Below are 27,754 nucleotides of genomic sequence, written 5' to 3' on the forward strand. Positions count from 1 at the left end.
TGTGAAGGCGGGACTTCATCTGCACAAGGACTGTGCAGTGGTCACTCCTACCGATACTGTCATGGACAGATGCATCTGTAGCAGGCAGGTTGGTGAGGATGAGGTCAAGTACGTTTTTCCCTCCTGTTGGTTCCCTCACCACCTGCCACAGACCCAGTTTAGCAGCTATGTCCTTTAGGACTCGGCCAGCTCGACCTGTACTGGTGCTATTGAGCCACTCTTGGTGATGGACAATGAAACCCCCCCACCCAGACTACATTCGGTGCCCTTGCCACCCTCAGTGCTTCCTCCAAGTGGTGTTCAACATGGAGGTATATTGATACATCAACTGAGGGGGGGATGGTATTGAATGTGCTTCAACACCCTGTCAGGCAGTGTATTGCACATCATCATGGTTCACTTTGGAAAAAATAAATTCTCCTCTTGGCTCTCCCCTCCTCGCCAACCTCAACCCCCAAACTATTTTGTGCCTTCTGATTATGTCCTTCCTGCCAATTGTATCTACTCTGTCAAAACACCAGGTAATTTGAAACCTCCATTAAATCTAAATCTATCATCTAAAGGGATAATAGTTCATCAATTCTGTGCATTCTGATGGTGGGAACTGTTGTTTTCATCAAAACCCCTGTTAAATGAAAAAAGAACTCTTCAGTTAGCATGTTTCCAGACTTACACCTGTCAGTCCAATCTCATCATTGTTTGAATTGCCCGCCCAAGAAGAAATAGCATTAAGATCAATTTTCAAAGTAACGATTTTCAGGTACCTGTGTATCCAATGTGTATCTTGGGACCAGTATGTGAATCATTAAAATAGAGTTTAAGCACAATTTGCAACAGAGAACAGTTCCCTTCACAGCTAGTGAGGGCTTGCAGAACTAAAAGTGTGTGAAATTATTGGGCATTTCCAAGTGAAATTATTGATTGAAAAAGCTATAAAGAATAAGGTAGTGTGACAATCTATTGGTGCAGTCAGGGACGTTCTTCTGATGTTAAGGCGCATAATTTGGGCAAATTAAGGGGACCTTTAATCTGCATTAGGAACTAAAGATAGTTTAAGTAAGTTATGTCTGTATTTGTGTGTTAAGAAAAGGAGAACTTGAATTTGAGTTTCACTTGAAAAGATGCCTGCATTTTAATGAGGTTTATGATTCTTGAAGGGGAGTTAAAACAAACAAGGTTAAAAAAAAACGGTGCAGTTGCCTATCAACAGGGGTCCAGAGAGAGAGGCCCACACAGATACAAAGAAACCAAAAGCAGTTTGAGTTCAGTTAGTCATTCTGCTCTAAGGTGGAAGGAGCAATTTAAATCACTCTAGCTGACATACAGCAGATTGCTGAAGAGAATAAAACTAAGAATCTTAGATGAGTTGCTCTAAAGTTAAAGTAACAGTGAATGTCAAGTGAGTTCTGGATCTTAAGGGAGATACCAAGTTGTCAGGAGTCTACTGGGAAAGGGAACTACAGGGAGCAGGTCCTTAAGGAAAAGGAGAAAGGCCTAAGAAGCCCTTTAAGTTAAGTCAAAGGACAAGGACAGGAATCTGGAAAAGGTCCTGTTAAGTGAAGTTAAGAGTGAGGAGCAGAGAGAGGCTCCAAACCTGAAGAGAGAAAGCTGCAGGACACAGACTTAAAGCAAAATAGGCTAGCGAGAAGCCAGAATATCCAAGGAGGCAGCTGAAGATCTGTAACTCTTTACTATGGGCATGTAAAGCAGTGGTGTTCAGTTGGCATGGCTGAATCTGAGAGAGTGTTTTTGGAAGGAAGTTTGAATGCATGTGGCGATCGGAAGGAGGATTCAGGATCCTGGAGGGTGGACCCTTGTGGAAGGCGCCTGAGGGAAAGCGTCGTTTGGGAAAAGATTCCAAAGCGAGTTCTTTGAGGCTGGAGATTGGAAACCCTCATGTGAAAGATGGAATTCAGTGAGACCGGTTGGCTCACGGTGTGAGAAACGTCTGGGGGTGTTGAGGGATCCATAGCATCTGTTTGGGGTGGCATCTGTCACTTGGTTTCAGAGTGTGGTGTATCTGACCACAGGTTGTCTATTGGTTGACATGGACTGTGTACTTACTATGAACATTAGAGTATAAGAGAGCTTTTGTAACTTGTGTTCTCCTTATGATTATGTATATATCCATAAAGATATAGTTGTTGGTGAAGGAACGTTGTAATATAGTTAATCTTTTCTTGTTTAATAAATGTTTTATTCTTTTGTTAAAAGTTCATCAGTTGACTCCTGTGACTCTGTTCAGTAGCCACCCTCCACATTTCTAAACAAAAATAATAAAAGTTAGGATCTATCAAGTCAGGTTTCTACCTGGGATCTGACTTGCCCAGTAGCAACATCACTTGGGATCACAAACTGTGCAGGTGGTTATGTTGTATTTGGCCTATGAATGCATGATATTATTAGTAGAGAAATGTGAAAGAGTGTTTCATTTCACGTGATATTGATCTTTACTATAAAATTCAGCAAAAACTTCGTGATCTTTTATTCTTTCACACATGTGGGTGTCACTGACTAGGCCAGCATTTATTGCCCATCCCTAAGTGCTCTTGAGAAGGTGATGGTGAGCCACCTTCTTAAACTGCTGCAGTTCTTGTGGTGTAGGTACACCCACAGTGCTGTTAGGAAGGGAGTTCCAGGTTTTTAACCCAATGACAGTGAAGGAACGATGATTATAGGGCGGAATTTTACAGCTCTGTTGTGGCGGGAGCGGGGCTGTAAAATGCAGCAAGCCATTCAAAGGTCCATTGACTTTGGCAGGACATCAATATCCTGCCAGCGTAAAATTCCAGCCATAGTTCCAAGTCAGGATGGTGTGTGGCTTGGAGTGACACTTGTAGGTGGTGGTGTTCCAATGTATCTGCTGCCATTGTCTTCCTAGTTGGTAGGGCTCGTGGGTTTGGAAGGTGCTGTTGAAGGAGCCTTGGTGAGTTGCAGCAGTGCATCTTGTATATAATACAGACTGCTGCAACTGTGCATCGGTGGGGAAGAGAGTGAATGTTGAAGGTGATGGATGGGGTGCCAGTCAAGTGGGCTGCTTTGTCCTTGATGGTGTCAAGCTTCTTGAGTGTTGGAGCTGCACTCATCCAGGGAGCGATGTTGCTGAATCACTTTGCGTATGTCATTCAGAAAATCCCGTCAAAATTGTTTTACTGAAAATAGAAAATAAAAATTGTGTTGCGAAGAGACACAGTTGCGTAACCACAGTTGGAGTGTGATTTATTTAATAAGTAAACACTCGGTTTGCGTTGGTCAAATGCTTGGCAGTATTGTTGAATTGTCAAACTAGATACGTATCAGCGAAATGTATGAAGCGAATAACATTTCCTGGACTATGTTTGGATTTTTAAAGTACTTACTAATGTATTAAGTGGATCTCCTTGTACTGAAGCATTTACCTTCTATTTGCTGTGGCAGGGGAAATCATTTGCGAGCCTCCAAATAATAAGTTGGACAAATTCACAGGGACTCTATTTTGGAAGGATAAGAAATATTCACTAGATAATGAAAAGATGCTGCTTCGAGGCTGCGTGCTGAGGAACACAGAGTGGGGCTTTGGCCTGGTGATCTTTGCAGGTAAATCACAGATCAGTGCAGACTGAAACCTTAACAAGAATTCTGATAGTCTAATCAAAAAGAAAAATAAGTCTTGCTTTTCTGTAGCGCCTTTCACAGCTTGGAGTGTCCCAAAGTGCTTTACAACCAATTAAGATCATCTTGAGGTGTAGTCGCCGTTGTGTAATGTAAGAAATGCAGGAGCCAATTTGTGCACAGCAAGCACCCACAAACAGTCATGTGATAATGGCGAGATAATCTGTCCTTGTGCTCTTGGTTGAGGGATAAATATTGTCCAGGACACTGGGGTGAACTCCCCTGCTCTTTAAATGGAGCCAGGGGAGTCGTTTATGCCCACCCAAGAGGGCAAATGGGGCCTTGATTTAAAATGACATCCATAGGATGGCAAATCTGACAGTGGAGCACTCCCTCAGTGCTGCATTGGAGTGTCTGTCTAGATTTAATGCTCAAGTGCCTGGAGGGGGACTTGAACCTGCATCTTCTGCCTCAGATACAAGAGTGCCACCAACTGAGCCAAGGCTGACACCTGATAATTTTATTCAGTAATACAGATAGCAAACCTTGTCTTTATGTTCTAGGACCTGATACCAAGCTAATGCAGAACAGTGGCCGAACCAAATTCAAACGAACAAGTATAGACCGGCTGATGAATACTTTGGTCCTGTGGGTAAGTCAATTAACCCTTTAGAATGTGTTTCCTTCACCATATAGAGCTACAGAGTAGCTTTTCTGTTGCATACTATAAATATGAAGTTGAATGAATTACTCATAGTTATGTTAGAGTGCCTACAATGTCCATGAATGAACTTGGATCACTAATAAAGTGATAATTCAATACTTTTTTTTATTGGGAGGTGGGCATCATAGGCGAGGCCAGCATTTATTGCCCATCCCTAGTTGCCCTTGAGAAGGTGGTGGTGAGCCGCCTTCTTGAACCACTGCAGCCTATGTGGTGTAGCTACACCCACAGTGCTGTTAGAAAGGGAATTCCAGGATTTTGACCCAGCGACAGTGAAGGAACAGCAATATACTTCCAAGTCATTTCATTTACAGGCGTTACAATTGCCTTGTCCAAGTCATTACTGGAGATGATGAGTAGCTCTATCATCATTGTGAAATGTGATTGAAATTGAGTCCTAAAGCATTTACAGTATCCTGTATATATTCAATGAAGCAGTTTAGGAAAATGTCATGGATAATTTTAAGAGGCAGGGAGTGCGGCGGGGTATAATAACACAAGAGAGAAAGGAATAGGTGAAACTGCTGATAGCTTTGGATGAAGAGGGGTGGGAGGAGGCTCCTGTGGAGCTTAGAACAATTGAGCCTGTTTCTGTGTAGTAAACTTGATGAAACTCAATGTAAATCAGTTTTCATAATGGCTAATAAAACATTGGCTTTATTTAAATATAAAAGGACCATTCCTAAAACATATGATATGTTTGCTTTTTTACCTTGCCTTGCCTTCTGCTATCTTCTTAGCCAGGGAGAATGGGGCAGTCTTGGGTGTAGACTTGCTGCACGCACTTCTAAAGATGCTTGACTAAACGATAGTTGGGATGTAAGCAAAATACAGAAGATGCTGGAAATCTGAACTAAAAACAGAAAATTCTGGAAAATCTCAGCAGGTCTGGCAGCATCTATGGAGAGAGAAACAGATTTAACATTTAGAGTCTGTATGACTCTTCTATCTTGCTCCGCCTGCTCTACCCCCTCTTAATCAGTTCCCTTTCTCTTTAGCTCTGAAGAAGAGTCATATCGACTTGAAATGTTAATTCTGTTTCTCTCTCCACAGATGCTGCCAGAGCAACTGAAGTTTTCCAGCATTTGCTGATTTTATAATAGATAGGATGTAATCTTTTGGCGATCAGGAGTAATGCTGCCAAATTTAAAGCCCAGTGTTCTGCCGTGTAGAATGCTGGGGAATGCGACATAGTAAAGGAAATGTCATCACTTTTCTCTTCTGTGATCACAATGATTCTCTCTTCAGATCTTTGGCTTTCTAGTGTGTATGGGAATCATTTTAGGAATTGGAAATTCCATTTGGGAAAGTGAAGTCGGATTTCATTTCCACATTTACCTGCCCTGGGACCAGTGGATGAAAAATGCGATTTTTTCAGGATTTCTAAGTTTCTGGTCATACATAATTATCCTGAACACCGTTGTGCCGATCTCGCTATATGTCAGGTGAGCCATTGTTTACCATGAATTGTCAATGGGGAAGATTTACTGAGGCTTTCTCTCGTGCCTTAGCTTTTCATACTAAAATTTGTCATTTGATGTTAATTCCAGAGAATATTCATGCATAATGTGATTAGACTAGATCCATAGTGGCATTCATCAGTTGGATAATGCGCTGTTTTATTAATTCAGAGGGGCTCCAAGGTCTAGCGAAGGTTGTGTGTAATGGCTCGACGCCTCGGGTTTCTCAAGGTCCAATTACAGTGAAATTGATTAAAAGGTAGTTGTGTTGTAAAAATGTGGGTGTAGTTTACATCTGGAACTAAGTGTGAGAGATGCACCCCAAAACCTTTTAAGATTGGTAGGCGTGCAAATTTGCTCCAACAATCAGCTGGAAGACATTTGACGGAAGAATTTTGCCTATAATTAAATATGAAAAGTACGACACTGAGTGTGATGGATAAAAATGTGGTGCATATTAATTATATGGGAGGTGTCAGCTGTGGCTCAGTTCATAGCACCCTCGCCTTTGAATCAGAGGGTTGTGGGTTCATGTCCCACTCCCGGAAAAAAAAAGTCAAGAACTGTGAATGTACTCAGAGTTACACAGTTGTTGGAAAAGATTTTTAATTATATGGCAATATATAGATAGGCATAAAGAGATATGTCAGAAGAAAGACTTGCATTTATATAGCACCGTTCACGAGCACCAGACGTTTTAAAGTGCTTTACAGCCAATGAAATCCCTTTGAAGTGCTGTCATTACTGTAATGCAGGAAACATGGTAACCAGTTTATGCACAACAAACACCCGCCAACAATTGTGATAATGACCAAATAAATCTATTTTTGCAATGTTAATTGAGGGATGAATATTGGCCAGGGGGCCAGAGATAACTCTCCTGCTGTTCTTGGATAGATGAGCATGTTTATTTTATTTGGTTACCTCTTTGATGTTGCTTCCTCGAAGTAAACAGGCATGGACACATCCGTCACTTCCAGCATCTCAACTTGCCGGCGAACGCCTTTATTTCTTACACTTTTGATGTTGTTTTTTTCAATAGTTGACTTTGAATACTGTTGTTTTAGGGTGATCTTAATTTAAATACAAAAATATTCTTCCGGATATTTACACTGTAGATAAGAAAGAATCAGTGGATGTGGTGTATTTGGATTTTCAGAAAGCTTTTGATAATGTCCCACATAAGAGGTTAGTGTTGTTAGGAAATAGAGACAGTTTAAGTAAATTATATTTGTATTTGTGTGTGTTAGGATTGAGTTTTAGCTTTAAAGATTAAGTTTGATTTGTATTTCTGTAATTTGTGTGTTAACAAAAGGGCAAGTTGAGTTTCAGCTTCACTTTAGAAGATGAAACCCGGGACAGCAGATCTAAAGCTGTTTGTATACCTGCATTTCTAATGAGTTTTATACCCCCTGAAGAGAAGTTAAAGCTAACACAGGAGTAGAAAAAGCTCTGCTCCTTCTAGTCAAAGGAAGGACAGGAACCTGGAAAAGGTCCTGTTAAGTGAAGTTAAGAGTGAGGAGCAGAGGAAGGCTCCAAGCTTCAAGCTTAAAGGAAGAAAAGCTGCAGGAATCAGATTTAAAGCGAGAGGCCAGAAGGTCTGTAGCTCTTTACTATTGGCATGTGAAGCAGTTGGTATGGCTGAGAATTTAAGAGCGAGTGCGCGGAAGAAAGCTTGAATGCATGTGGTGACCCAGGGAAGAAGAACATTGGAAGGAATGTTTGAAACCCTGGAGGTGAACCCTTGCGGAAGGCGTCTGAGTGAAAGCGTTGGTTTGGGAGAAGATTCCAAAGCGAGTGCTTGGAGAGTGGAGATTGGAAACCCTCATGTAAAAGATGGAGTTCAGTGAGACTGGTTGGCTCACGATGTGACAAGCGTCTTGGGAGAGCTGACGAGAGATTCATAGCATCTGTTTGGAGTGACATCTGTCACTTGGTTTCAGAGTGTAGTGTGCCTGACCACAGGCCGTCAATTGGTTTACATGGACATTGTATTTACTGTTGACATTAGAGTATGATTGTTTTTGTAACTTGTGTTATCCTTACAAATCTATACATCTGTAAAGGTGGAATTGTCCCAGATTGGCACCAAGTGCAGTAGTGGGCGACATTTTACCCGCCAGCTGCAATGGTGGGTTTTCATGCCCTATCGTACCAAACCTGCTGAATTAATTATACATTCCTGGGAAACACACCGTTTCCACGCCGGGCGGGCTCTAATTCGCCCACCACGCCATCACTTCGCCTCATCAAATCGGCTACCATATTTAAAATCCAGCCGCGTGTGCACATCTCAGTGCTTCCAGCCTACAACTACTGCAGGGAAGATGTCCACTAAAGGCAAAATGACTGCAGCCCCCAGGTTTAGTGACACGTCACTGGAACGCCTTTTCGATGCCGTGGAGGCCCGCCGTGAAGTCCTTTACCCCCTGCCCTCTGCAGGATGGGCAGCGGCATGACCAACCAGGCTTGGTAGGCGATGGCAGTGGTGATCAGTGACAATGCTGCACAGAAGAGGTTGACCATCCAATGAAGATAGAGGATGATGATCTCATCTGTGCTGCCAGGGTAAGGCAACCATCTCATCACTCTAAACTCACACACTCAAGCCCATCTCACATTCACTGGCATCCCACTCACTGCCAGCTCAAGGGACATCACCACCCATTTTCGCACACATAGCCTCACATATCCATCTGGCCTCATCTCCTCTGAAGACTGCCTTCGTCGCCCTTACCATCTTGAGGCCATTTGTACAGATCAACGTGTGCCCCCACACACACCCTGGGATACCCTCCTTCCCCAGTACAACCCTCATCCTGCAGCCTCTTCCCTTGCTTGAGGCCACTTTCTCCCCCTTCCCCAAGCAAACCCTAGCCCTGCAGCCATTGAAAATCCACCCCCGCCTTATGGCTGGTCTGGTGGGTAGAGTCCTGCCCGTGAGCCCCGCTAAAAGTGATGCGGTGCTGTCTGTGCAGCCTGGCACTGATGGCTGCGAGTGCTGACCGAAGCAAAGTAGGCAAACAAACCTTGAAGTCCCAAGTGAAGTGCAGCCCGCCAGATGCACTTCGTTTTTGTGCTGCTGTGAAACACATTGACGTGTTTCCCCGCTGATGTGGGTGGTTGGTCCAGCGGGAAGTGCGATTCGGCAGGTAGGCCTAATAATGATATGCTGATGTATTACAATGAGGTTCCTGACGTCCGATAGCAGAGCCACCATCGGTGGGCTGAGCGGACGATCGCGAACTGGTTTCACACTGTCGTGAAACCAATCGCGCCATACTGTCTGCTCACACCACCGAACGCGCCCAACGCTGGCGGACATGGAAAATCCTGGCCATAGTTGTCAGTGAAGGAGCATTGTAATATAGTTCATTTTTTCCTGTTTAATAAATGTTTTATTCTTTTGCTAAAAGTTCAGCTGACTCCTGTGACTCTGTTCAGTAGCTGTTCTCCATGTATCTAAGCAAATACAGGCCGACTAGGCCTGAATTCACTGGAGTTCAGAAGATGAGAGGGGACCTCATTGAAACGTATAAAATCCTGACAGGGATGGACAGACCGGATGCAGGGATGATGTTTCCTCTGGCTGGGGGAATCTAGAACAAGGGGTCACAGTCTCAGGATACGGGGTAGACCATTTCGGACTGAGATGAGGAGAAATTTCTTCACTCAGAGGGTGGCGAACCTGTGGAATTCTCGACTGCAGGAGGCTGTGGAGGCCAGGTTACTGAATATATTTAAGAAGGAAATAGAATTCTGGACTCTAAAGACGTCGAGGGGTATGGGGAGAGAGCGGATGTACGGTGTTGAGATAGAGGATCAGCCATGATTGTATTGAATGGCGGAGCAGGCTTAAAGGGCCGACTGACCTACTCCTGCTTCTATTTTCTATATTCTATGGTCCTGTTTTGATGTTTCAGTTTGGTGTTCAGCTGTTCCCTGTTGCAATTTTTTATTATTTTCTGCTTTTGTGATCTCAATTTCCTTTTGCCTTTGTATCCATTCAAGTGTTGAAGTCATTCGACTTGGGCACAGCTACTTCATAAACTGGGACCGGAAGATGTACTATGCCAACAAAAACACATCAGCTGAGGCACGAACCACAACACTCAATGAAGAGCTGGGGCAAATAGAATACATATTTTCTGACAAAACAGGAACACTGACGCAGAATATAATGATTTTCAACAAATGCTCAATCAATGGAAAAGCCTACGGTAAGCTTCTGTGCGGTTTTTAAATAACTTGCACTTTACCCTTACAATTGCATTTAAAAGCAATGGCAATGTCGGAGAAGCCCTCCTTGTTAAGAGATTCTACCTTCTCTCCCCAACCAACCATAATATCCCAACCATTTCCTTAATGTTTTTGAAAAAGCATTGATTTATTATCAGATGGACCCACCGAGTCATGCTGCCCCTTCCCTGCTGGTTGCCTTTCCTGTGATATCACTGATGTGAATTGCAGAAGAAGCTCCCAAAATGACTGAACAGGGCAACAATGGGGACCTCAGGTGAGACCTTAACTGATGCAGAGACATGTGACTCCAGAAAATGATGTCTTAGGCGGTGCAGGGCGATGCCAAGATGCGCCTCATTGAAATGCTGACACTTGAAGCTTAGAGGTGCTCTGTTTACTCCCTTTCGATATTTAAGTCCATCGTTAATGATAAAAGTATCATCAAACAATGCTATTTGCTTTGTTATTTTAAAGATTTTTCTCTGTTTACATTGTATACTGATATCACATAATCTGCTCCATTATACAATATATGTTTATGAGGGCAATTGTTCAACACACTAATTTTTTATCTTCATGTGTGAGGGAACGCCGCATCGGTTGTCCAACTGTGAAGGGTGTAGCCTCGCGTAGCCAGATCCTGCCTTTACCCAGTATTTATGTAGGCACACTCCCAGTATGGATTACTGTGGAGTAACCTTCCTGGCCAATGGATACTGTTGCCATTTCAGATCAGCAAAATCAGCTCAGGCTGAGGATTGAACCTTGATCCTTCTTGGCCTGTATAGCTCGGAGACAGATCCTCGACCTTCAAACCTTCTGGGGGTTCATGCTAATTATGATGGCATATGATGGTAAATTTTCAAATAACTATTCCTGTACTTTACTGGTAAGGGTCATCTTGCAATATGCATAGTCAAGGTGAAATGTCAGTGGTTCAGGTCTTGCAGTTATTTGGGCATTTGCACCTTTAATGGGTCCTTGGTAACATAGCTGTGATATTAGATATAGTCAGCTGTGGGAACAAAGATGGTTTTCACTGTCAGTCAGGCCTCTCAATTAAAATTTTGCCCCTACAGGTTAGTAGCTATAATAAATAGAACAGCCTTAATCCCAAATGTATCTTGATTAAGAACAAGCCATAGAGTTGGCATGAAGCTTTACCTAGTGTCTCTAAATCTGGATGGAATATTAAAATGCCCTCCAAACTGTCATTAGATTTTCTTTCACTAACAGTTAAACAAAATTCAATGTAGAATTATTTTTAAAAATTGAATGAAATGGTTGACGGTGATGTATTCTGGATAATGAGCAGATTGGGTATCTTTTCCTCGTGAGGATTGCAATTTCCTGATGGAACTGTGCGAACACACGGCAAATGATGTACCGTCCTCGATACAATGCTGTAAAATTTTCAGCAGCTGATCCTGTTACCGAACCCGCTCTGGAAAAGCTCCCTGGCGGCAGGAACGTATCAGGGAGCTGTCGTGAAGCAGCTTCCCCTTCCCCCGCAACCCCACCTTCCCTTCAACCCCCACTCCTACCGTGCTGGTCACTTGGCATGGGCCTTTCCCGCCGACAGTTAAGCCATGACATCTTCAAGATGTGGCCCTTAAGTGTGCATTATTTGCCCACTTAAGGGCGTCACTTGGTCCACTGGCGGGCAGGCCTCTTGATGCCATCCATGCTGCTGGTAATATTGTGGTGCAGGCAGGAGCAGGGGAGTGTGCAGTGGCAGGCCACCTGCTGGATTTTATGTGCCCCCCTCCACCTTCAAACTCACTGGCGAGGATGTGTAAAATCTAACCTGTGTGTGTGCATGTATAAAGACAGTGTTGTCAATGTGAGGCTAACTCTCCATGCCTGTTTCTCCATTCCTCACCTCTACAGGTCTTTAGAACGTTAGTCTTCCTATTCAGTTAACCCCCTGGTTTTGCATATTATCATCCAAAGAAATACAGGTTTTTTTTTTCACTTAACAATGAGTGGAAACTCTAATGATTTTTCTTCAATTCTTTTCTAGGAGATGTTTATGATGAGCTGGGACATAAAACTGAAATATCTGAGGTAGGGGCACTATAAAGAAAATACTTAAACTTAACGCCATGGTGATTAGAATTTTTCCAGATGTTTGTAAACTGAGAGATGCAACAATGTCATTGTGCTGAAAAATAATTTTTACATGTCCAACTTTTGTTCAAACTGCGATCTGCCCTCTCATACCCACATTCACTCACACTAGGCCTCAACTTAAAACTCTGCATGGGCCAGCACGCCAGTCCTAAAATTTCATCCCTGTGTCAAGCTGAGGTATTCTCCCGGAGTTTAGACTCATCCTGATCCAATATGCCATACTGACCCCGAGGATCTAGGTTTATAGTTTACCTAGTTACACTTATTGGAACAAGTAGTACAACGTTTATTAGCATAGATGTATATTCCCTGTATTGATCATTATACAGACACTCGGATGTTGCAAGCTGATTCCATTCTGTCCACATGTCAACTTCATCCCACATCAGGACCTCAGATTTTAATTTTGACACTTTTGTATCAGTTCATCCCTGCCCCTGTTTATGACCAGGATATACTTCTATAACCTCCGTGCTCATTTGCATATGCATTTGTGGCTGCCACTAATATAACCATCACTTCTACCACCCCTTTCTTTACCTTGGGCCTTCCGGTTTTGTCTCTTCCCCTTCCTACCACCCAGCTTTTCTTTCTTGCCTCTTGGATACTTTGCCTCTACTGGCAGAGTCATCACAGCACAGGACGAAGCCATTTGGCCCATCGAGTCCATGCCAGCTTTCTGTGGAGCAATGCTGTCCGTCCCTTTCCCCATCTCTGTCACTGTAGCCCTGCAAGTTTATTTCCCTCAAGTGCCCGTCCAATTTCCTTTTGAAATCACTAATTGGTTCTGCTTCCACCCCCCTCGTAGGCAGCGAGTTCCAGGACATTACCACATGCTACTTGATAGCCAACAGGCCCTCAACGTTAAGTTGTAAGATTCAGAGAGCGTGCCCTATTGCCATAAAGCCAGAGGGCTGCTCAGTTTGGAAAACATAATATTAATAACCATATCCCATATATCCCACCTCCGCCATGCCAGTGTCATCAAAAAATATCAGATCTACATGAATGGCCATAGACTAAAGCATGATCCCAACCCAACATAATGGGGAGTGACTTTAAATAGGACCTTATCCTTTCAAGAACATCTGAAGGAAACAGCAGCAAAGGTCAAAACCAGAAACAATCTACTAAACAGACTTACTGGATCCACTTGGGGCGCTACTGCCACAATGCTCCGAGCCTCAGCACTGCCCAATCATACTCCGCGGCAGATTGCTGTACACCTGCCTGGCAGAGGTCATCACACACACATCCTGTGGACACTTAATTGAACACAGCAATGTGCATTGTAACTGGAACCCTCCACTCAACACCCCTCCCCTGGCTTCCTGTCCTTGCAAGCGTTACTTCCCTGCACATTGGCCAACCAATGAAAACCCACAAGCTGGTTGAAATTATCTGTGCTGCATCTTACTTGCCACTCCATGATGACCTGTTCAATCCATCACAGCCCGCCTTCCATCTTGGTGCCCCATAATGGTGCACCTTTCCTGAAAAAGATCGGCCAGCAGACATCCTTGGATCAAGGAATGAGAAACTTGGGAACTCACTAATAAGTTTCTTGTGATAAACCCTGTCTGTCGAATGGCAGGCTTTGAACTTGCAAGAGTGGTCCTTGCGAAACAGGTTCAGGGCAGGCTAAAGGTCCCTGTGCACCCAACCTCCACCTCTGGAGCCTCAACACAAACCCTTTACGCGCAGTGGGAGACATAAACAATGCTTCACATTACCAAGGAGTGTCTCCTCTACAGACTCAGTGGCAGACTACTCAACAAATGAGTCTATCGCTTGGCTTCGGAGATTTTCATTTGCTAAATAATAAATAACCACATGCTGTGTCAAAGTGTTCTTCCTCTCATCCCCTTGCCTCTCTTGCCCAAGACCTTAAAATCTGTGTCCTCTTGTCCAGTACCATCAACTAATGGAACAGCTTGTCTTTGTCTACCTTATTAAACATGTCATAATCTTGTGCACCTCTATCAAATCTCCCTTCAATCCCCTTTGATGCAGGAGAAAAGCTCTGGCTTCTTCAGCCTAACCCTTGTAATGAAAATTCCTCATCCTGGAATTATTCTGGTAAATCTTCTCTGCACCGTCTCAAGGATCCTCAAATTCTTCCTAAAGTGCGGTGACCAGAACTGGATGCAGACCTCCAGAGCTTTATAAAGGTTCAGAGTCACGTTGCTACTGCTTCTATTTATGAAGCACAAGATTCCATATGCTTTGCTAACTACTCCCTCAAGGTCTGAAGGATCTATGTGCACGAACCCCAGGTCCCTCTGTTCCTGCACACTCTTTAGAATTGTGCCGTTAAGTTAATATTGCCTCTCCTTATCCTGCCAAAACGCATCAGCTCACACATCTCTGCATTAAATTCCATCTGTCATTTGTCTGCCCATTCTGCCAGCATCTCTATGTCCTGTTGCAGTTGATTTGTATCATCCTGACTGTTGACATGCCTGAAAATTTGGCAGCATCTGTAAATTCTGAAATTTTACTTTGCTTTCCAATATCCAAGTCATTAATATAATATATATCAAAAAAGCAGTGGGCATAGGACTGATCCTTGGGGAGTATATTATCCTTGGGGACTATATTATCCTCCAGTCTGAAAGACAATATTCACCCCTACCCAAATCATTACTACTCCTCTCCCTTCCTACTCAACTACCTGTAGCATAGGATTGAATCACCCTTGAATTAACCTTTACACATGTGGAGCCTCTTTCATTCAGATTTTAATTATTGTTGTAGACTTGAAAATATTTTTAAAATTTAATATCGTAACTTTCTCTCTCTGTCTCTTCTAACTTTATCTTCACCCCATCTTTCTTTCCATCTGAATTAAATATCCTAATTTGCATTTCCTGGTTCAGACTGTACTACTCTGTAAAAATTCTTCAATCTGGTTAAGGAGAAACACAGTTGATTGCTGTATTCCCACAGGCCCCAGATTCCTGTAGAGGGCACAACACTGCAATGTCATTCTAATCTCATCAGGATCCAGTACAAAACCCCATAGAAAATCTGTGGGCAAGTGCAATGGCATTTACCACTCATCGCAAAACCTGAGCCTCTTTAAAATGCGCTGGTCGTTATATCATTTAATGATGTGCTTTTGTATCCGAAATTACTTTGTCGTAGCATTCCAATGGTCAAGTTTTGCTATGATCTGTGGAAATGTTGTCAACAATCATAACCTTGGTGTCTCATCCTGAGATGAGCTTCTGACCTCCCTTTCGTGCTGTCAATAACACTGCCTATTTCCACCTCCGTAACATCGCCCAATTCACCCTTCTCTCAGCTCATCCACTGCTGAAGTCTTCATCCATGCTTTGGTTAGCTCTAGACTCGACTTATTCCAATGCACTCTTGGCTGGTCTCCCACATTCTGCCCTCCATAACTTGAGTTCATCCAAAACTCTCTTGCCAACGTCCTAACTTGCAGCAAGTTCCCTTCCCTATCACCCCTGTGCTCACTGACCTACATTGGCTTCCAGTCAAGCAACGCCTTAATTTTAAAGTTCTCATCCTTGTTTTTAAATCCCTGCATGACCTTGTCCCTCTCTATCTCTGTAATCTCCTCCAACCCCAAAACCCTCTGAGATATCGGCGCTCCTTGTGCATTCTCATTGAAAATCGCTCCACCATTGGGTGACCAGGCCTTAGGCACCAAGTGCTGGAATTTCCCCCCCGCCCCTACAGCTCTCCCTACCTCTCCATCTCACTTTCTTCCTTTTAAGACACTCCTTAAAACCTACCTCTTTGACCAAACTTTTGGTTTTCTGACGTAATGCGCGGAATCGTCCCAGATTTGCACTAAGTGCAGCAGTGGGCGCGGAAAAATGCAATGGCGGCTTCTCGCACTGTATCGTCCCAACGCCGCCACATTAGTTATGCATTCCTGGGAAACACGCCATTTCGATGGTGGGCAGGCTCTCATTCGTCCACCGTGCCATCATCTCGCCACTTCATCACGCCAAGCGCCATATTTAAAGTGCGGCCACGCGCACTCCTCTCAGTGCTTCTAGCTGCATGGAAGACATGGCCCCAAAAGGCAAAAAGACTGCAGCCCCCAGGTTCAATGACGCATCCCTCGAGTGCCTTTTGGATGTAGTGGAGGCTCGCCGTGATGTCCTCTACCCCCGCTCTGACCGCAGGGTGGGCAGCAACATCACCAATCCAGCTTGGGAGGCGGTGACAGCAGTGGTCAGCGCCAACGCCCTGCAAAAGGGGACAGCTACCCAGTGCCACAAGAGGATGAATGATCTGAAGAAAGGTCATATGGACTGGAAACGTTAACTCCGTTTCTCTCCAAAGATGCTGCTGGATCTGCTGAGTTTTTCCAGCGTTTTCTGTTTTTGTTTGTGTTGAATGATCTCCTTTGTTTCACTAGGTTAAGTCACTCTTCTCATCACTTTCAACTCACACACTCACAAACCCATCACACATCCACAGGGCCCTCACTCACTGCCAGTTCAAGAGACATCACCATTCACTCTCTCACACACACCTTCATTGTCCTCATCCCATCCATGGGACTACTTACCACCCACACGTGCCAGGTATACTTATCATCTGGCCTGAAAGGCATCCTGCTTACACTCTCTCCGTCTCTATTCAAGCAGGACAAGGTGGCACACAACAAGAGGGAAAGGTCACAGACTGGTGTAGGAATCTCTGAAATCAAGGTCCTCACGGACCTCCGGTGAGGCTCTGGATCGTTCCTGTGCTGATGGTAAGGTGGGCAGTGCTCTACCAAGTGAGGATCCAACAGTGCAACAGCCATCAGACAACCAGGCTGTGCGTGATATGTCCTGTTTTACAGGCCACTGCCATGCACTGATTTATCTCTCTCTCCTTGCTTTCACAGGCACATCTAGGAAACAGCCGACAGAGTCCACAACCCAGGGTCTCCAATTAAGCCCTGAAGAAACCGCTGAAGAGGAATCTGAAGGCAGCCTCCTTGAAGTCCCTCACAGCACTCACGCACACCCTCCACCAGTGCAGAGACACACACCTCGGTGGGACCTAGCTTTAGAGTAGCCTCGGGATGACAATCTGGTGAGCACATCGCACTTTTTGATCCACAGCAGGCGGAGGCAGGGACTTCCCAGGTTCCTGGCACTCAGAGGACTGTTGGAGGCCAGAAACTTGGAGTCCGAGTCAGATGATGAGCCTCTGGACTCGATCATGTCTCAGTTGCTGGAGCTGCAAAGACAAGCTCGGGAACATCAGGGAGGGATGTCCGCTGCACTCCTCAGGCACGATAGAGGAATCCGTCTGCCTTCAGGCTGAGGTGATAGCACTGGCATGTCAACACTGGTAGAATGGCACCTGCCATGGAGACCTTGGTCCAGGTTGTTGCACCTGCACTGTTGTTTTGGCTCAAGTCCATTGCTGAAGCCTTAGTTGGCCTCCAACAGTGTCAATGTGAGAGGGGTGCAGAGTAGCTCACACTCACTCCAGCTACCCCTTCTCCTCAAGGATTCAGGTTGCCACTGCCACACAGCAGGACCCCGAAAGCAGGCCAGGGCCCTCCAGGTCTCGGCCCTCCAGAGAACGCTCATCAAGGTCACCACAGCAGGGTGTAGCAGTCAGCAGGCTGCCTCCACCTCTGCTGTGGATGTCCAGGGAACACCAAGATGTAGCGGCAGGGTTAGGAAGGTGAAGAAGATGTAAATCTTTTGTTACAAAACAAATAAACTAAATTAACAAATCAAGGGACAAAGTAAAAAGCAGCCCCTTAAAGGGAAACTGCAAAAACAAAAGACAGAATGCAAAGGAAACTTACCAACATTAAATAAAAATGTGATTAAAGGGGTCGATAAACCACCCCAGTCCCCGCGGTGCCCACCGGGCACGGAAGGCCTCGATGGTGCCAACAGACACCACGTGCTCCCTCTCCAGGGACATCCGGCTGCGAATATAGCTGTGGAAGAGGGGCAGACTTCGGGTCAGACAACCCCCTTGATCGCTCACGGCCTAGACCTGTTAATGGCCAATTTGGCTAGGCCCAGGAGCAGGTTCCTGAAGAGATCCTCCTCCCCGCTGACCAGGTTAAGAAGTTGTAGCTGCACAGCCTGGGCATGGGTGTTAATCACTTGTACATAATGTTCACTGTTGTAAACAAACTCCCAAGAATGTCTCCCTGCCTATGGCTCCTTGTTCTGATGAGCAGTGTTTGTGTCACTCAGATGTGAAACCTTTCTGCACAAGATAAAGGCAGGTGTCTCAGTCCAGGGCCTCTTCCCTGTGCTCTGTGCAGCCTTCAGACCAAAGTGATGGTCCGGCTTCACACTCACTGGACACGTTACTGATGCCTGTACCTCGATGGTGCTGGTCATTGCTGCCAGAAAGTCGTGGGCAGGTGTCACAGAGTTCCGTCATTCTCTCTGTGCTCTCAGTACCTTTAAGGTGGGGCTGGCCCCCATCTCTTCAGCATCTGTGACCAGTGATGCTGTGATCCTGAAGGGCTCAGGTGCTGAAAGCGGACAAAGAAACTTCTAAAGTTTCATGGCTGCGTCTCTGTGATATGACCCTGATCACAGAGCGCAAGCGAGCTGCCCTCACCAGACAGGAGTCAGACATTTTCAGAGGCTATGTAAAGACCTATGGAGCGTCCTCATCAGTGACTGCTCCGTGGCCAGCTTTAGCAAGGAGATTGTACATCGTGCCCAGTCATCCAACTGTTCTGCAGTTGACTAAGATCCTCATTAGTTTGCAGCCTGTGCCCAAGGGGTGAAAAGTTCTGGAGCGCTTGGTGGCACTTTCAGGCCTCTGCGTTGTTTGAGTGGGCAGATAAGCTCGAGACCCCACTCCACGCATGTCAATGTGGCTGCATCTGAACTGTCTCAGCTGCAGAGGAATAGTTACTTTATACAAGGTTTCCCTAATGCGTGGCCACTTCCCTCTCCCCCACCCCACATGTGCTTGCTCACTACCTTCAACTGCAGGGCCGTCCTTGCCCCCCACCACCTCCGACGAGCTCTACCGCAGGGTAGCCCTTGCCCCCTGCACCAAGTCATCTCAACCTTGAAGTCCAACAGGTGGCCCTCGTGAGCAGTGCACAACGTTACTGTGCGCTCACCTCCGAGTTCCCCTCAAAGTGCAGCCCGCCAAGTGCACCCCTCATATATGCTGTTGTGAAACACGTTGGTGTGGGCGGGATATCCAGCGGCGGGGGTGAGGATTCTGGCGGGCTGGCCTTATAATGATATGCAGATGTATGACAATGAGGTTCCTGACCTCCAATGGCGGGGAACACAGCCCCACCATCGACGGGCTGAGCAGACAATCGCAAACTGGTTTCACGATGTCGTGAAACCAATTTTTGGCCTTCTCGCCGTATTGTCCACTCACGCCACCGAACACGCCCGACGCCAACGGGCACGGAAAATCCCGGCCAATATCTCTTTATGTGGCTCGGTGTCATACTTTGTTTTATAATGTACCTGTGAAGTGCCTTAGGGTGTTTCATTACAGCAAAAGAGCTATCTAAATATATTGTCATTGTGCAGGAAACACAATGCTTCCTACATACTTAAATTTGCTTTGTAAAGGCAGTGAACACTTCTGCTAATGGCAGAACTCCTGAGTGAAGTGTAAACGTTGACAACCCTGCTCAATGCAAAGGAAAACAGTTCAAAGAAGGATACATGGATTCATGTAACGTTTTGCACAGCAGAAGGGCTGGATACTTGCTTGCTGAGATGTGGTCACTTGTTCTTGTAGCAACAATCGAAATTTCCACTGAAAGCATTAATAGAACATATAAATATTAATGAAGTGCAAACTGTTCTATTTACAAACTAGGAAAAGCGTGAATAGGACAATTTTGTCAGTGTTATAACTCTTATTAACCTGCATTTTAACATCTTGTGTAACAGCGATGCATGAGTAATGTTTGTAATTATAGCATATTAAATGTGCAGTTCTCGAGGTCAAAAAACCCGTAATAGAAATTCGTCAGATTAAAGTCTCGAGAAACCATAATACATTCACTTGTACCTAGTGTAATCTGAATTAATAGCCAGCAGTAAATCTGGTTCGTACCTAATTCAGTGACAGGCCAAGTGATCAGGCGGCTTGTAACCTCATCAAAATGTAATCTAAAATTTACCTTAATTCATTCTGTCCATATTACTGGTTAAATTGTTTCCAACGATGCAAATATTCCATTGTACAGCACAAAGCAATTATTCCCGATCACAGGGCAGAATCTTATATTCTGGAGTCTAAGGCTGGAATTTTCCATCCCCATTGGCATCAGGTGTGACTGGCAGGAACACCAAAAATTGCTTTCACGCCATCGTGAAACCAGTTTGCGATTGTCTGCTCTGCCCGCCAATGGCAGGCTGCGTTCCCTGCCGTTGGATATTGGGAATGTGATTTTAATACCTTTGCGTCCAATTATAATCCCTGTCCACCGGAATCATCTCCCCCACACTGGGTCATGGGGCACGTCGACATGATTGTGCGCCAAGGTTTTTCACGACTGTACATGAGCGACGTGCACCTGGAGAGCTGCAGTCCCTTTGGACTTCAAGGTTTGTTTGCCTACTTGGAGGCAGTCTCCAGAGGCGATGAGGCCAGATGGAGATGTGAGGGTGTGTGTGAGAGAGTGAGTGGTGATGTCCCTTGAGCTGGCAGAGAGTGAGATGCCAGTGAATGTGTAGTGGTCTTGTGAGTGTGTGAGTTTAGAGTGATAAGATGGTTGCCTTACCCTGGTGGTACGGATGAGATCATTCATGCTGTTTCTGCACTGGATGGCCAACTTCTTCTGTGCAGCGTTGGCACTGACCGCCGCTGTCACCACCTCCCAAGCCGGAGTGGTGAGATTGCTGGACCTCCTGCAGCCAGAGCGGGGGTGGAGGACATCATGGTGGGCAAGTCTCCAACAGGCATTCCAGTGACAGGCCGCGAAACTCTTCTTGGCTTCCAGGGCCATTCTTCACTGAAGAGGTCCTGGGCTGCAAGCATTGAGAACTGTGTGCGCGGCTGCAGTTCAGATATGGCACCCGGAGTGAGGAAATGGTGAGGTAACAGCACGGTGGGCGATTCACAGGCTGCCCGCCAGCGAGATGGCGTGTTTCCTGTGTCTGCGTAATTAACGAGGCTGGAAGCGGACGATATGGTGTGAAAAGCCGCCATTGTGGCCGGCGGTGAAAAATGTCCCTTTCTCGGCCCTCTACTGCCCCGCACTTAGTGCAAATCTGGGATGATTCCACCCTGCGTCTGGCGATGGGCAGGAAAGCTGGCGTGATTCCCACCGGGCAGCACGATCTTCAGATGTTCAGCTCATTAATTATGCATCAGCGAGGAGCTCGGCGAATCCCGTGGCAGGGTGGGCATGAAGTCACCCGCCCCGCTGTTATCTCGAACAGTTCAGAGGCCCAGCTGGCATATTTAAAGGGCACCCGGACAGACATTCACTCAATACAGGCCAGGAGCTCCACCTTACCCCACCAGAGTCCTTGTGGCCGCAGTTCATACTGGAGAAGCTGGCAGATGTGAGCAGTCACATCCTGGGACATGTGAAGGCCCCTCTGGCATTGCCTTTTGCTCATCTCTAGATAAGAGTACCGTCTGTGATACTCTCGTGCTCAGGCCAGTGTTCACTGTTGCAGTGTATCCTGTTCGCCAGCATCTTGGCCTTTTTTAGGCCTCACTGCACCTTGCTGCTCAGGCCCCTGCTTCTCCTGGCCGTGTGCCAACCTACGATGGGCTGTCCTCCTCTTTATCTGGATGAGAGCCATTACCAAGGCAGAGTTGCCTGCAGCCTGCGTCATCGACGCCTCATTGGATATGTGAAAGAATTGAAGTGACACATTAAGTGAGCAGGTCCTTTACAGATTTCCTTCCATTTCAAAGGCAAAAGGCAAGTGCTAAGCCCTTCACCTGGCCTCTGTCTAGACATGGCATCCCCACCCCATCCCTTTCAGGTAAAGGACATCCTGGAGCACCTGAGATGGGTGTTCCTCCTGTTCATACATGAATGCATATGAGACACTGCTCTTTGACCAAGGTGCTGAGAGCCATGTTTTTTTTTATTCATTCATGCGATGTGGGCTTCACTGGCTGGGATTTATTTCCCATCCCTAGTAGCCCTTGAGAAGGTGGTGGTGAGCTGCCTTTTTGAACCGCTGCAGTCCATGTGGTGTAGGTACACCCACAGTGCTCTTAGGGAGGGAGCTCCAGGATTTTGACCCAGCGACAGTGAAGGAAAGGTGATATATTTCCAAGTCAGGATGGTGAGTGACTTGGAGGGAACTTCCAAGTGGCGGTGTTCCCGTATATCTGCTGTCCTTGACCTTCTAGGTGGTAGTGATCGTGTGTTTGGAAGATGGTGTCTCAGGGAGCCTTGGTGAATTCCTGCAGTGCATCTTGTAGATGGTACACACTGCTGCTACTATGCGTTGGTGGTGGAGGGAGTGAATGTTTGCGGATGTGGTGCCAATCAAGCGGGCTGCTATGTCCTGGATGGTGTCCAGCTTCTTCAGTGTTGTGGGAGCTGCACTCATCCAGGCAAGTGGAGAGTATTCATTTACATTCCTGACTTGTGCCTTGTAGATGGTGGACGGGCTTTAGAGAGTCAGGAGGTGAGTTTCTCGTCACATGATTCCTAGCCTCTGACCTGCTCTTGTAGCCACAGTATTTATATGGCTAGTCCAGTTCAGTTTGTGGTCAATGGTAACCCCCAGGATGTTGATGGGGGGGATTCAGCAATGGTAATGACATTGAACATCAAAGGGCGATGGTTGGATTCTCTATTGTTGGAGATGGTCATTCCCTGACACTTGTCTGGCATGCATGTTAGTTGCTGTTTGTCAGCCCAAGCCTGGATTTTGTCCAGGACTTGCTGCATTTGGACATGGACTGCCTCAGTATCTGAGGAGTCACGAATGGTGCTGAACATTGTGCAATCATCAGAGAACATCCCGCTTCTGACACAATGATGTACAAGAAGCCTCACCCGGACTCTTTTCCACTTATCTCCACTACCCTCAACTCACTAGAGAAACCCTTGCCTTGGCAGAATAACCACATGATCCCTGGTCAGCCATGCCCATTGACCTGAGAGGATGGAGGTTTGGAGTTGGGAGTTGGCTGCCGTCCACCAGCCATGTACCTTGGAGGCATCCACCTACCTCCCTTCCTTCATCCCTGCCTCTGACTGCAGCCAATTGCAAATGGCACAGAATAAACAGTAGTTCCTCCCTTGCTGGGATCTCAATGTTATGAGACCCATGAGTCAGGAACAAACCTGCTGCTTTGTGGGCTTCATCATAGAGAGGAGAAGTGAGCATCTTTGACATCCAGTTACCTCATTAGGTGTCCCTTTAGTCGGCTACTAGTGCTGACTTTGAACTCTGCCCATCTGAAAAGACCCTCCTACCACCTCAAGGGATCTCACTGACTAACTACGTGGTCAAGGTCAGATTGAAAAAATGGTGCACATCACCTTTCAAACTCGCTCCACCACCTTCTAACCTCCCACTGTCACCCACCAACATCCCCCCCCACCATCACCATAAACTCACCCAATGTCACCATTCCTCTCCCCTCTGTCACCCTTGAACCTACTGCAACTCCACCGGTCACCCTCCCCCCCCACCAATGCCCCCAAACCCCCACCCGCTTCCCTGGACACTCTCCACATCCTTCCCTTGTAAGCCTGCCTCCCCTGTCCAGCTTTTGCTCCACCCTATCCTCCCCACACCCTTCCAGCCTTCACCTGCTTCCCTCATCCAGCCTTGGCACAGCATTTGCTAACGGTGCTCGAGTGAAGTTATGCGAGGTCCCCAAGGAGGAGAAAGCAACACCTACGGACCTCACCGTTGTGAAAGAGGTGAAGCTTGCCAGGTGCACACCACTTGTATACAGTCGTAAAACTGAATGTTCTAATTTCCTGCTGGAGGGGAGCTGAATTTGGAGGGCGAACTTAATTCGAACATGGTGGCCTTTTAGTGAGCATGCATGAGCTGCTAACGCATGCAAACCTGGTTCCTGACTTTTCTCATCGGGAAGCTCGATCAGCCTTTAAACCCGCCTTGAAAGTCGGAAGAACAAAATTCCAACAGTTTATCCCACTGCCGGGAAACAGATTTTTTTGCTTCCTGTCTCATTGCGTGCCCCGCCCACCACAATTCCTGCTGATACCGGAAGCAAAAAATTCCATCCACTTTATTAATTTTGTGCTAACATGGCATTTTAATGCATAAGATTTTAGTCTGAACTTTAATTAGAAAAAAAACTAAGTGTGATTGAAATGTGTACATTTCCAGTGTTGTTTTAAGCATTTCTGTCCTGTAATAATGTTGGGTTTTTTCATGTTGTAATTGATATGGAAGCATATCCATCATGATAGATCGGTTGAAAAATGAACCCTATACCAACAAATGAAGAAAATAAATTGCATTTATAGAGCCTTTCAAATTCTCAAAATGTCCTAAAGTATACCACATTCATGAATTATTTCTTGAAGTGTAGTCTCTTGTAGTTTGATGGGCCAAATGGCCTTTTTCTGTGTTATAACATGTAAATTAGACACCTTTAACATTATTCAATGTAAGACCCCCAATTACACGGCATTGTGTGCCTCTTCACTCTGATACCTTTCTATTGGTGGTCACGTACTATCACCGAAGATTAATGTTGTAGATAATCATTTCTGGAACAACTATTTAGTTTGGGATCGAACCCCAGACAAATTGAGAAGCACCAATTTGAGCTTTGGATGCAAAGCAGAAGATCCAAGAACTCAGACAAACTTAAATGTACACTCTTGACCAACACATCACAGCGACAAATACACTTTCCCTAAAATTCTATCGCGTGGGTGTGGAGACATGTTAATTTTACTCTGTTATTTTTGTAGCCTCATTTGTTTTCTCTTTAATTTCTAGAAAACTCTCCCCGTGGATTTTTCATTCAATACTTTAGCAGATCCAAAGTTTCAGTTTTATGATGCCAGTCTGGTGGAAGCAATTAAACTGGGGGATCCATCAGTGCACGAGTTTTTCAGATTGCTCTCGCTCTGCCATACGGTTATGCCAGAGGAAAAGAATGAAGGTAACATTAAAAATTGCAAGCTTCCTTCGAGTGTGCAACATCAATTCGGATAGTTCTTTCTTAGTGGTCATGCAACATTAGCCATAGCTTGTGCAGTTTTGCGGGGGGGAAAAAACATTTGAGATTCAGGCCCCAGGTTAGCTAGGTGAGATTTAATAACGTTCATTCTACTGATAAAATGCAGCAGCCTATTGAAATTTCCACATCGAAAATATATGCAGATTTTGTTACAGTATGAAATACTGAATTGTGGCATGACCTTACCTGAGTGTCTTCCATTACTGTGCCAGAAATAAATGCTTGTCTATCGGAGTCCCATTTTTCATTAGCCGACACTGTATGAGATTTAAGCTCAGGGGCCCAGCTTTAATGAGGACTAGAGTGGTGCTGCATTGCTACAACTGAATCCTTTTAAATGGTTTGTGCCAATTTAAGACAACTGAGCACTGATTTAGAATCCAGCCCCAGCCAGTTGTGCTGCTGAGCTATGAGCATGCTGGGCTTTACAAACCGTTTGAACTCCATGCTGCACAAGAACATGCATCTCCTGATTGATGGTCAAATGCTTGAGACCCCAGCCGCCTCTCCCCTCAGAAACGTTTAACTCGGTTCAGCAAGTTTCATACGTTTTCAGCCAAGCCACCCGATAGAAAGCTGGTCCTAGTTCTGTTCATGCTACTTGCTTCCTGCATACACGTGACACATGGGCACAGGGAGGGGCTGTTATGACGCGGCAGACAATGTGTGTCAGGCGAATCAAAACCACGAGGGAAACTCGATCGCGCTATCGTAACGGTTCTGCCATTTGTATTTATTTCGAGATGCGTGCACTGAATTCAGAAATAAGTCCACCAAGACCTTTAGAGATTTCAAAAAACATGAAGTTAAAATATTTATGAACAAAATAAATGATTTCAAGCACATACATAGGACTACAAATTACGACTATAGTTACTCCTAAAATTCAAAATTAACCTGAATCCCAGTTACGGCAACATCAGTTCGGATAGTCCTTTCTTAGTGGTCATGCAACATTAGCCATTGCTTGTACAGTTTGGGGGAAAGAAATCATTTGAGATTCAGGCCCCAGGTTAGCTAGGTGAGATTTAATAACATTCATTCTACTGATAAAATGCAGCAGTCTATTGAAATTTCTGCATAGAAAATATATGCAGATTTTGTCACAGTATGAAATATTGAATTGTGGCATTAAGATAACAGTCCAAACATAGATTTTAAATTTTAAACAAATCCAACAAATTAACACAACACCCTTGACAGTGGAATTCCAAATGACTTTTTCAGCTTCAGTAGACTGCAGACTTTTGCACAAATACTGGAGGCTTCATTGGGGCTATTTCACGCACTTCTGTTAGATCTCACAATGCCTTCCCCTGACACACAGCCTCATTCTCCTTTATATAAGTTTCTCTCTTTTTTAATATGTATATTCTATTGTTTTATATGTCTTTGTATCTGTATCTTCCTCACAATATAAAAGCTTGCATGTTGCTACTATTTATTGTCAGTGACCTTTGGGGAAAATAAACACATTCCTTAACCTTGCTTATATGGCTATTTTTAAACAGACTGAGATTCCTTTGACATCCAAATCTCTCTTTATCTATCTAAAAATGCAAATCCCCTTCACACCTTACATCCTAAGCCATCATCCATGTCTAACCATCTTCATATCGAGCACCTAGTTTTTTTTGATGAGCCAAAGCCTGCAGTCTAATTGACTCCAAATGTAATTGCATCACACACAGACAGACTTAACTATGCTTACCCCTATAAACCTACCTTACAATAAAGCAGAAAAATATTATACCTTCATGACAGGGCTCATACCCTGGGTGCTCCTCCTTTTGTTGGGTGTGGAGTGAAACTAGGCCTGGGTGGGAGGGGAATAGAAATAAAATAATTTTTAAAAATTAAAATACTTGCTCCAGTTATTTTCCACTGGGTTTATCACTATCACGAATATGATAGCTGTTTGCGTTATTAGAAGAACTAAAGGTTGAGGATAATTGCATATGGTGCTACATTAATCATACTGCTCTCTTTTACATGAACTTCAGACTTGTATTCGTAAGGCATTTGCTTGTCTGCTGTCCTAATGTGGGCTTTAAACCCTAAAGTCAGAGGGTGGGATTTTCCAGCCCCACCTGCCACTGGGATTGTCCAGTCCCTCCAAAAGTGAATGGACTTTTGGCCGGGCCGTTGAATTTCCCGTGGTGGGTCCTGTCACAACATTCCAGCCAGAGACTTCAAACAGTTCCGCGGTACTTAACTGGATAGTTACCCAGGAAACGTTAGACAGAAAACCCTACTTTAACTCCCGTGTAACTCAGAACTGAACCCCCAATCACTAACACTGAAAGCCCCCACCACAACCACCTGACTACCCTACCAACCAACCCCCAATTCACCTGAGTTCTCCCCTGAGCACCCAACTACCCCCCAGTCCCTCCTGCCACCTGACCCATCTGCCACCTCACCCACCTGCCCACTTACCTCACCCACC

At 45.2% G+C, this 27,754-nt stretch overlaps 1 protein-coding gene across 7 annotated transcripts in view; it reads left to right on the forward strand.

Annotated features, from left to right (window-relative positions):
• atp8b4 (ATPase phospholipid transporting 8B4) overlaps nt 1–27,754 on the forward strand; it is a 272,971-nt gene that overhangs the window by 187,715 nt on the left and 57,502 nt on the right. For all 7 annotated transcript variants that reach the window (XM_078530237.1, XM_078530243.1, XM_078530244.1 and 4 more), the window contains exons 10-15: nt 3,418–3,576; nt 4,155–4,243; nt 5,564–5,760; nt 9,787–9,995; nt 12,041–12,084; nt 25,062–25,227. In XM_078530237.1, the coding sequence (XP_078386363.1) occupies nt 3,418–3,576; nt 4,155–4,243; nt 5,564–5,760; nt 9,787–9,995; nt 12,041–12,084; nt 25,062–25,227 (864 nt within the window). The remainder of the gene's footprint in view (nt 1–3,417; nt 3,577–4,154; nt 4,244–5,563; nt 5,761–9,786; nt 9,996–12,040; nt 12,085–25,061; nt 25,228–27,754) is intronic.

Source organism: Cetorhinus maximus, chromosome 26 (assembly GCF_964194155.1).
Source record: "Cetorhinus maximus chromosome 26, sCetMax3.hap1.1, whole genome shotgun sequence".
In the NCBI taxonomy this organism is placed as follows: domain Eukaryota; kingdom Metazoa; phylum Chordata; class Chondrichthyes; order Lamniformes; family Cetorhinidae; genus Cetorhinus; species Cetorhinus maximus.